This window comes from Talpa europaea (assembly GCF_964194135.1).
Source record: "Talpa europaea genome assembly, chromosome: 7".
Lineage (NCBI taxonomy): Eukaryota > Metazoa > Chordata > Mammalia > Eulipotyphla > Talpidae > Talpa > Talpa europaea.
Window position 1 is genome coordinate 117,225,783 of NC_140074.1, and position 10,229 is coordinate 117,236,011.

At 49.4% G+C, this 10,229-nt stretch overlaps 1 protein-coding gene across 2 annotated transcripts; it reads right to left on the reverse strand.

Moving 5' to 3' along the window:
* Positions 1-2,333: 2,333 nt before the first annotated feature.
* Positions 2,334-9,440, reverse strand: SNX11 (sorting nexin 11; the record flags this gene model as incomplete). 2 transcript variants are annotated; one of them, XM_084236472.1, is made up of 8 exons in its annotated part: positions 2,334-2,604; positions 3,281-3,493; positions 3,716-3,811; positions 4,982-5,082; positions 5,662-5,748; positions 6,197-6,251; positions 7,226-7,285; positions 9,346-9,440. In XM_084236472.1, the coding sequence occupies 8 exons, from the start codon at positions 9,438-9,440 to the stop codon at positions 2,334-2,336; spliced, it is 978 nt and encodes a 325-aa protein (XP_084092598.1). The 2 variants fall into 2 exon arrangements, with proteins under 2 accessions (XP_084092598.1, XP_084092599.1); XM_084236473.1 differs by lacking the exon at positions 9,346-9,440 and adding an exon at positions 6,020-6,056 and having other exon boundaries at positions 6,189-6,251; positions 7,226-7,272.
* Between the last annotated feature and the right edge of the window lie 789 nt (positions 9,441-10,229).

The window sequence follows — 10,229 nt, forward strand, 5'->3', positions numbered from 1 at the left end:
GCTCTCCAGGATACGGGTCACCTGTTGACCACCGTAGCTACACACAGGGAGGGACAGAGCAAAATGTGAGAGGCAAATGGCACCGCCTGCATGGAGAGGAAAATCCACCTGTGATGTTTCTCTGGTAAGTTCAGGCCTGTATTACTAGGAAAGCCCTTCCTTCCTCTCCTGTGGTCTATGCGAGTCAGTGAGGGGATGGGCCCTGGCCTTGGAGTAACCGAGGTACTGTTCTATGCACCACTGTTAATGGATCATTAAAAAAGTCGGGAGTCAGAAAAATCACATCCCTGTCTTTTAGTGGTTCCTGCTGTCCCAGCAGCCTATCCCGCTGGCAGAACTAGCTGCTGAGCACCAACTCCGGGAAGAAAAGGAGTGAACAGAAGAAGGCCAACCCAGCTTGCTGTTTTTTGGCTGAGTAGGGAATTGACACAGACCACCTCCGGCTCCTGTCTGGAAGTTTCGAGATCAGAGAGCTTCAGGCACAGCTGGGTTCACAGCTGCACCATTTGGAGCATTGGACTCATTAATATTCATGAACCATCCCCACCAATCGGCAGAGCGGATGCCATTAGCTTAGCATCTGTCGGGTTTTTGTGAGGGTTGTGTGTGGAGTTTTTTTCCCCTTTTAAATGAACTTCTTCTGACATTTTGGATTTGCCTGCCTCTGTAGGTTTTCTATCCTCGCCTTGCTCTGCTGCATCATATAAAGGAGAGACCCAGGGGAGATGGGCAGGGAAGAGGGATGAGTCCCAGCCAGGGCTTTGCATCTGCTTGTTGACAAACTTTATTTCTCTTTCAGCACCTGGCACCTCAGACAGGCTGCGAGGAGGGAAGCAACATCAGGTAAATTATACCTAACAAGGTTCATGCCTGTAACTGTGAGAAGAGCTGGATCTGGGTCTTTGGAAGACAGACCTTCCTCCAGTGGTGAACCTGCACCACACACAATGCAGGAGAGCTGCAGTGCCGTTCTGAACCATTATTTCCACGCTGATAAATTCATGATTTATGAAAGTAACTACTGCCAGCCCTCACTCCCTCCTCCTCGGCTACAGCTTGTTAGACACAAATTGCAACAACAGTCTTAAATACTTGAATTTTATTTCAGGCCAAAGCCCCTCAACTCTGAACTAAATGCCATGACAGTCCCACAGCACAGACTGGGAGGGAAAGAGCCCACAGACAGGGTGCACTGGCCAGAGGGAGGAGTGGGCAAGGAGAGCCGCACGCACGCCTAAGCACAGAGCCGTGCGGAACGCCCGGGGCGCTCATCTCCCACCAGCCCTGCTCTCACGGAGAGGAATCAGGCGGCAGGAGGGCAGAATGCCTCATTGTCTGAAGGCGGGCGTGTTGTTCCTGCCTCCATCCCCAGAGCCCTCTCTCCAGGCAGAAACAAAGCTGTGCACCCCCCTGGACAGGACATACGTCCTCCTCCCCACCACACAGCAGAGGGATGCTGTGGTGGCTGAAGCCCTGGAGGCAGGAAACTGTGACTAAGGGAGAAGAAAAGGTTTCAGAAAAGAAAGGAGCCTACGCTAAGCCTGCGGGAAAGACAGGCCTGTCTCTGCTTTTCTGCTTTCAGACCAGAAGAGACGGTGACAGGCCAGGACAGCCTTCGCCAAAACAAAGCCCCGTGAGGGCTGCCTTGCCTCGAGCTGTGACCAACACTCATTCTTCTGTGGGTGTCCTGTGAGCTATCCCACTGGTCCCAGGCCACACAGGGTCTGTCTTGGGATTTGCAGGACACCCCAGTAGCAGGAGTCACAGCACCATTCTGTTCAGTCGCACTAATGAGGGGAAAGCAAGGAAGTGGGAGAATAAATATTCATGGCCCTGTCCATGCGAGGAGGTAGGCAAGAAGCCAGCCTCCTGGAAACAAAGTGCTCCGGGCGCTGCAGCCAGAACTGGGAACTGCAGCCAAACAGCCAGTGGGGGTACAACTACGCAAGCATTTCTGTAGGGACAATATTCAACATGGCGGCTTAGAATCTGCCTGTACAGGTCCCCGAAACCAGTCACCTGAGGCACTGCCCCTGGGCCCATAAACAAACATTTAAAGAAACTCGGGTCCAGGAAGTTAGACATGGGATTCTGTTCAAAACCAGCAGCCCCTGGGCCTCATGTTTAACTTACAAACACAGGCACGGTGTTGCTTCCTGTGGGAGAAGCTTAAGGAGTTGTCAGATCGCCCTCTGAATCTGAGCAGAGGCAACTGTAAGACACGAAGCAGCCCAACTCCCGACACCCACCCTGGGCCCAGTCCCACCCGGCAGGTCTCCTCGCCTGCATCTTCTCCTCCACCGCAGAGCACAGACAGGAGATCTGACTAGAGCTCACTTTTCCAAAACTGCTTCTAACTGACCAGGGTCCAAAGGCACAGCAGGGTCCCCTCCCGCGGCCCTCCCCACAGGCTGAGACACAGAGGTTTCCCCATCAGGTCTTGCAAAATCACAGTATGATGGTGAGGAGGGGGGTGGGGGAGGAGGGCTCTCCAAGGAAGGTGCTTCAGAGTCAACAACAGGAGCCCACACTTCATAATGGCCCTTGTCTTCCCCAGGAGGTGGTGAAGAGCTCCTCCTGCTCGATCTTGGAAGAAAGCAGCAACTGGAAAAGAGTGAGAAAGGGAAAAGAGGGGCATCAATGGAAAGAGGGGTGTCAACGGATAAACTGAAATAGATGGATGTACACACGGAGCAGACGGGAGGTGGCAGAGCCATCAAATAGAACATCGTGTGGCCATAAAGGGAATGAAATATCAACACACCCAAACACGGATGAGCCTTGAAAACGTGTTGAGTGAAAGAAGGTCACAAAAGGCTGCACTCGCGTGACATGGCCACACCAGGCAAATCCCTAGACAGAAAGTCGACTAGTGGCTGCCAGGGGTGGGGGAAGATGCGGAGATTTCTTTTAGAGTGATGAAAATGTTCTAAAATCGACCATGGGGACTATAAAGACTATTGACATGTACACTAAGGGGTGATTTTATGGTATGTGAATTACATCTTAGTAAAGTTATTTTAAAAAGGAGAAGAAACAGAACATACAAATAAGAAAGGCTTCTCTCTTTCTCCCCAGGTTTTAATCAGAGTCCCTGCTACCCAGGGACGGGTGAACACAGACCCTTGTGCTCAGAGGAGAGAACCACGCACAGGGAGCACCGGGCGCTTCTAAAAGGCTCCCCAGGCTGTGACACAACCTGCTTTATCAGACCGGGCCACACGCTGGCCCGGTCACTGTCATCCCAGCCCCTCGTGTCTCCGAAGAGCACTTTGGTTACCTCTTAGGCTGGTCTCCCTTGGCCAGGTGAGAAGAGCCCTGGCGCTCCTCCTGGGCCCAGCCACAGTTTGACATAGCATAGCGAAGAATGGCATCAGAAACAGTCAGGGGGCTTTGGCCCTGGACACAGGCTTCAATCTCAGGCACTGAGAGCTGGCTTTGCAGAAAGAGGTGCAACTGGCTGTCGGACAGGAGGACCACACTCTGCAGGACTCTGGGGCAAGAAAAAGTGGGGCAACACAGAGGGTCAGACTGACGAGTCGCTCTCCCTAGCGCCATCCTTGGAAGGGCTTCTGGCTTGAGTGGCACAGAGGCGTCAGGGTACAAGAAAGGCATCTATACAAATGTGCCAACATGTTCCCAGGGGACACCCTGCCCAGCACCTTCCCCCGTCCCCGTCCGCATGTGGCCAGTGCTAGCCGCCATGTCCACTCACCTTTCAAGGAAGTGCTGCAGACCTTGTCGTCGCTTCTCAATGAACTCATCTGAGCTGCCAAAAAAGGGTGACTTCCCAGGAAGCTCAGGTACAGGCCTGTGGGGTCACATAATGAATGTTATGTGATGTGTCAATATCCAAGACAGTCATCTCAGCCCCTGAGGCACAGGTCTTAAGAAGTGGTAGTGCTAGGGTGGGGGTGAGGGATGGCGGTGCCAGACACTGCTGAATGTTTTACAAACCTTATTTCAGTTAATCCTCCAAAAACTCCTATGAGAAAGATATTAGTGTCCCCATTTTAGTAGCAAGGAAATAGAGAAGTTAAGTAAATTTCTTAATGTCTCACAGTAGTAAGCAGCAGAGCTGGCCCTGGAACCAAGCCTATGACTGCAAACTCCACGCTGCTGTACTACATCATTTACAAAACCCACTCCATCAACTGTTATTTTAAAAAGGAAGAAACCTAGATGTGGAGACATGGAAAAGCTGGGCTCATGTAAATTAGACTACCTATTCTAATCCCAGAAGGTCACATACTTGGAATTTTCTAGAAGCAGTTGAATTGCAGCAAGTCATCTAACAAACTCTTTAAACCTCCCCACCCTTTCCTATGAGCACAGCACATGGGTGTGAAAAAAACAGCTCAGGCCAGAGGGTGCAGAATCTGTCAGGAAATACCAAGTGTCTGATGAGAGCCTTTCCCATGACAGCAGCCTCACCGGCCCCACATGCTGACTGATGCAGGCTCCTCCACAGGCACTATCCCTGGAGTGTCTGGTGACCAAGCTGTGGTGGAATCACTGTTCTAAACTACCTCTACTTCTAGGACTTATTTGGATCACACAGGTAAGGAGTGGACAGTACTGCTGTTCCTAGGTTCTCGGCGTGTATGGCTCTGGAAAAGGGGCTCAGCACAAAAAAGGGCAGTGGGGGGAATCACCTGTCAAATAAGTCTAAGGTGTTGAAAGTTTCTGACAGCCATCATAACCACCTTTAAATGGCTAGCAGTGTATTTGTTTAGTCCTAGACTAATGGGTATATAAAAATATCTTTGATATTTGTAGGGCTTTGTTACGTCAAAATACTAGAAATAAGAACTCAATCTTTGCTTTTTTCATTTTCTTGACAACATAATTTAAGAAAACATTTCTCAATGGCCTTAGTGCCTGGCATGTTGCCCAGTTTTCTTTACTGTAAACTCCAGTTCCCAAGTAAGCACCTGGAAAGCCAGTCTCAGACCCAAGAAGGAAGCAAGAGCAAACTCACACCAAACCAGCGTTTCTCTGTAGCTGCTTTCTCAACCACACAAACTCACGGTAGCGGCGGCGTACACAGGACGTCTTGGCAGTAAAGGCTTTGCTGTTGGTCTATAGGCAGACGTATATGAAAAGGGTTTAGTGGAAGAAAAACCACAAGAGGGCCTCCCTGGGGGCTCAAGGGGTTAAGCACAGTGCTGTGAAGCTATCCACAGCCTCTACAGCACAAATTCGATCCCTAGCCAGCCAGGGAACTACCCACAGGGCGCAGCAGACCTCTTCTGTCTCACCCACTGCTCCTCTCAGCAGTGTATTTCAGTCAGTCTGCCTGTTCTGTTCCCCACTCTGTCTCTGGTGAATCCTCTCACCCCCTGCACCTCTGGCCTATACCCCAGTTCTTGTATGCATAAATAAATCAATCTTAAAAAAAAAAAAAAGAAAGCCCACAAGAACACCCCACTATCACTCTCAACAAGGATCCAAGTCACCAGGTCACAGTCCTGATCAGAGGTAATGGAGCCAGGTGCCAGCAGGCAGCCTGAAAGCAGCTCTCAGGCATATCCTGAGCTCTCTTCCCACCCTCCTTTTCTTCCATGGCAGACTTGTCAAAAACATCCAAACAGGTTCCACCTCAGCTCTGGCCCTCAGCCCTGCAGAGTCGCCCCCAATAGAGAAGCCTGAAGCACTTACATGGAGGAATATCTTATAATCCACGTAAGAATTCCAGGAGCCCTCATTCTGCACCCGGGGGTCCTGAACACGCACAGTGATCACCTCCTGGAGGTAAGAAAAAAATGCTGCTTCAGCTTCAGCTCAGTCACGTAGTAAGACAGCTTTAACAATACACATGTTGCCAGATTTTTCCATTCATGAACCACTGTTCATTCACTCATTCATTCACTCAATTCAACAAATACTTTTTGGCCACTCACTATGCACCAGGTATTATTTTAAAGCACTAGTAGAACATGAACATGGACAAAAATCCTTGCCCTCGGGAAGCTTAAATTCTAGTACATTCCAACAATGGAAAAAGTCAAAATAGAATCTCATTTCCCAGTAACGCCTTTACTAGTGGTTTTCTTCTATTGGCTTTGTTTTGAGCTTATCAGAATCATGCAGAGATGATTACTATCAAGAGAATGCCACTGAACAATGATTTGCATCGTCTCCCAAACCCCTCTCCAATTTTTACCCACCTGTTCCCTGGAGATCACACTCTTACCTCCTGCTCTTGGTTCTCCAACATCCTACACCAAAAGCCCATTGGGAGAAAACATCTAATGAGAGACAGAGGGCACAGAAACAATCATGGTTAGTATGCTTCAGTCATAACTCTCTTTACCATGCAAAACCCTGAAAAATTTTAATTGGCCTCCCTGGGAAAACCCAGGCAACTATTTTTTCCTTGTGTAAAACTTAAAGAGGAAGCCAAAAATCCCCCGCATTCGCTCAGTGTCAAGCTAAAAGCCCTAGGGGATTTGCGTCCGTTCTCAGACCATGGCCTGAATCCTTAACACGAGGCCACCTGTGCCCTAAGCCTGTTGGGGTTTGCCCACTATCTGTCTAGGGCAGCCAGGACAGACATGTTGCCTCGTAAAACCTTTCTGCCTGAGGACTGCAGGCAAAGCACAGTCTCTTGGGCACAAGCAGCATAGCTTTGCAAGTGCATCTAACATCGCCCCCTCCTGGCAGTTCAGCAACAACCAAGCCAGCCGCCCCCCCTCCAACCCCAACAAATCATGCTCCTAAGCTTCCCTTTGTCTGGCTAACCAGTCACCTCCCCAGAGGTACAGAGGCTGCAGCACTGGGGAGCACATGAGTGGGTGGCCCAGTTGTGACCTTCTCTTACTAACTGGTTCTCTGGAACCCAAGCCAGTGGTTCTAATCATTTCCTTTCTGACATGCCATCCGGTCTGTGCCTCTGCCCAAGCACCCCACAGCCGCACAGGTCGACTCAGGATGTTTTTCGCTCCTTTGTAAAGATTCATTAAAGCCTAAGCCCCTGATTTCCCCCAATGTGGCAATTTACAAGTGCAGCGACATCGCCCATTCCGACAAGGGGACCATGAAGGCTACAGCACAGGGTTACTCAAGTCCAAAGGGGGCCATGATGTCACCTTCTGTTAAAATACAGCACTAATCTTGTTACTCCTAGAACCACTCAAACAGCATCCACCCTGGCTGCCGCCTCCACCCCCTTCTCCTCTCTTAAGAGCGGAACAATAAGGTTTAATTTCCCTTTCCAATTTACCTTGAAATGAAAACTGACTTCAGCCAATATGTACTGCCAACAAATGATCCGGGCTGGCTCCTGGGAAAATAAGACTATCTCTGAGCGTTCCCTCTCCTCCCCCCATGCCCATTCACACACCCACTCATTTTTCCGGTCCCACAATTAATTTTAAACACATTCTCTTATTAGTTCTGCCTCACCATTAGAAGAGTGTGTAATGAGTTTCCTTCTATTTTATGTTTTGCTAACACAGGCTAACATTTCAAGAGTGAAGGGGAACTCATTTACACCACAAAATTAGCAGAGCAAACAGCTTTTGCAGTTCTTTCCAGCAGGTCTCTCCATACACAGACACTGCACACAGAGGCAAAGCTGCATGGCACATGACAAAGTTGGGTGACACTGTCGAACAAATCAAAGGCTTTATCACTGCAATACCATCTTCAACGGTATTTGCTGACGATCTCATTTTTCATCTGATATAGTCACCATCACACAAGGGTCCTGAGCTGAAAGTGAGGAAATTCCAATTTCCTAACAACCCATGGAGAATTTCCTGGATGTAAACAGTCGAATGGTAACCAAAAAGAGCAGGCTAACTTGCTGTGTACAAGTAACCTCCTCAAATTACCAAAACAAATAAATAAAATTCTCTTCTACTTTGAGGCATTTGCTAAAAGTTGTCAGCACAGAAGCTCAGAGTTAAATATTCTGTCTTTTCACAGGAGGACAGTAAGTGTAATGATAAGGAAACCATAGTCATCCACACACTCGGTAGAGCTCACACAACTCCTGTGACTTGAAAGGTTTACCCAATTCAGGACGGCAACTTAGAAACGAAATGGTCATCATTCTCTTGGGCTCAAGGAGTTTTCTAGGCCTCTGCACCACCTCCGAAAGTTCCTCTCTTTTCCTTTGGGGCTAATACCACTTGGGAAAAAATTGCTATAAAGTGGCTTTTTAAAAATCCTACAACCCTAAGATGCTGTAATCTGAATCTAAGTTAAAAGGGCACAATGAAAGTTTTGCTTGTAATTTTCCTTAAACTCCAGAGTAAATTCAAAAACCTCAGAGCAAATTCAAAAACCTCGACAGTGAGTAATAATTTCTAGGAAGTTCTCCATCAGCCCCCTCCCAAATGCCCCTCTTCAGGGGGAGTTGAAACTCACTTTCTGATCTGGTAAGGAAGAAGGAAGTTCTTAGCTTAAGCTCTAGCTCTATGATCTGGGAGAGGATCTGTGTGCCATCCATAGGGCTAGTGTGTGACCCTCTCAGCTACTCAGGCAACTCAGTACCATGTATATATACATGGTGTATATATATATATATATATATAAAATATATATTATATATGGTGTGTATATATATATATATATATTTCCCCCAGGGACCCTTCAATCACATCTGAATTTCACTTTCTCCATTTGTGCGACCACCAATATCTCTAGGAGGAATCCAGTTGCTTGTTGTTTACAAAGTAGAGTCCTTGTAAAACTATCCAGTGTCATCATAATGCATGGCAATAATTCAAGGCTTTAACCCGAGTATGTTTGCTCCATTTTAAACTACTTCGAGAGACAAGTTAAAAAAATAAGTCCCTTGATAAAAGTATATTGATCGCTGAGACTCCCATTCCTTCTTACTCATCTTTGAGCCCTTGGTATCAGATGGCAGATGGCAAGTGAAAAGGCAATCCTTCCTAAGTATCCACAGACGACCAAGCTGTTTGTTCTCAGCCAGGCAGCTAAGCTGTAACCTGCTCCTCCTCCCACTCGGAAGGTAAGTCACAAAAGCGACCACGATCTAACACGAATCTCCTGTCTCCCCGTAAAATACTCGCCGTTCCCCCTACTCCTAGTTGTTCGGGTAAATGCCCCAAACTCTTTCCCTATGGGCACTCACCCTGCACTCGGAACCAAGTAGGAGCAAAAGGGCCATAAGGATGTTCTCCTTCTTTGCCTAGTACGTCTGGGGCGTGGGAAGGAAAGATGCTTCATACTTTAAAAACAAATGCTTAAGAGCCGGGTTTCCGGGCAGGCACCTGCCTTCATCCCGGGAGGTGAGAGCCTCTTCTCTAAGATGTCAAGCGAGGTCCCCACTCTCAGCGCCACTACCGACGCTTAACCCCCGGTCTTCACCTGAAAGCAGCACCCACTCCCCGACGCCCCGTCCACGCCCCCTCACCTGAGAGCGGCACCCAAGCCCCACAGCGACACCGCCAGCGCCCCACCATGTAGCCAGAGTCAGGGCTTCTCCTTCCGGGTGAGGCGCCGGGGCCCCGGTGCACGATGGGAGACGACTCCCAACACTCCAGTCCCGGGGGCCCAGGACGCCCCGCCCCTGCAAGCCGGGGTTCCAAGTGGAGAGTCCGGCTCCCCGGGGGCGTGGCTCCGCGGCCCTGGCCGGGACTGGAGTCCGGATTCCCCAAAACTCACCTGGGACACTGGAGGGTGAATGGGCTCTGACGACCAATCCAGGGCCGCGTCCCGCCCATCGGCCACAGGCCAGCCAATCGGAGGCCCGGGAACGCTCTCCGGGCGCCCAGGTGAGAAGAGGTGTGGCCGCTGAGGTCCTTCTGCAACCGCGGTCTTGAAGGGGGGCGGACGCTAGGAGAAAACGCCCACTGCCTTGGAGCCCCGCCCAGTCCCATTTAAACGGGGTGGGTCGCAGTCTGCGGAATTATCCAAGGGTCTCCACCTCAGATTAGTGACACCACAGACGTCAGAGCGCAAACCGAACGGAGACGGTCCTGCAAGCCGGGCTTCACTCAGGGAGACGAAAGATCGTGCAGCTCGTAAGGAAGAAAAATCTGTTGAACGTGATGAAGATTTTATGGTGCTGAAAAATGCTTACAGATTTGTTTTAGCAAAAGGTAATATCAAGGCATAAATGATGGTCACTAATACAAGTCTAGACTTCGGCGACCTCGGTACACCGCGCTGCACTAATAGTGTGGCCTTAAACTGTCCGAAATCTTTTATAAGCCCCAGTTTCCACATTGTAAAAGTGGAGATTATTGCAC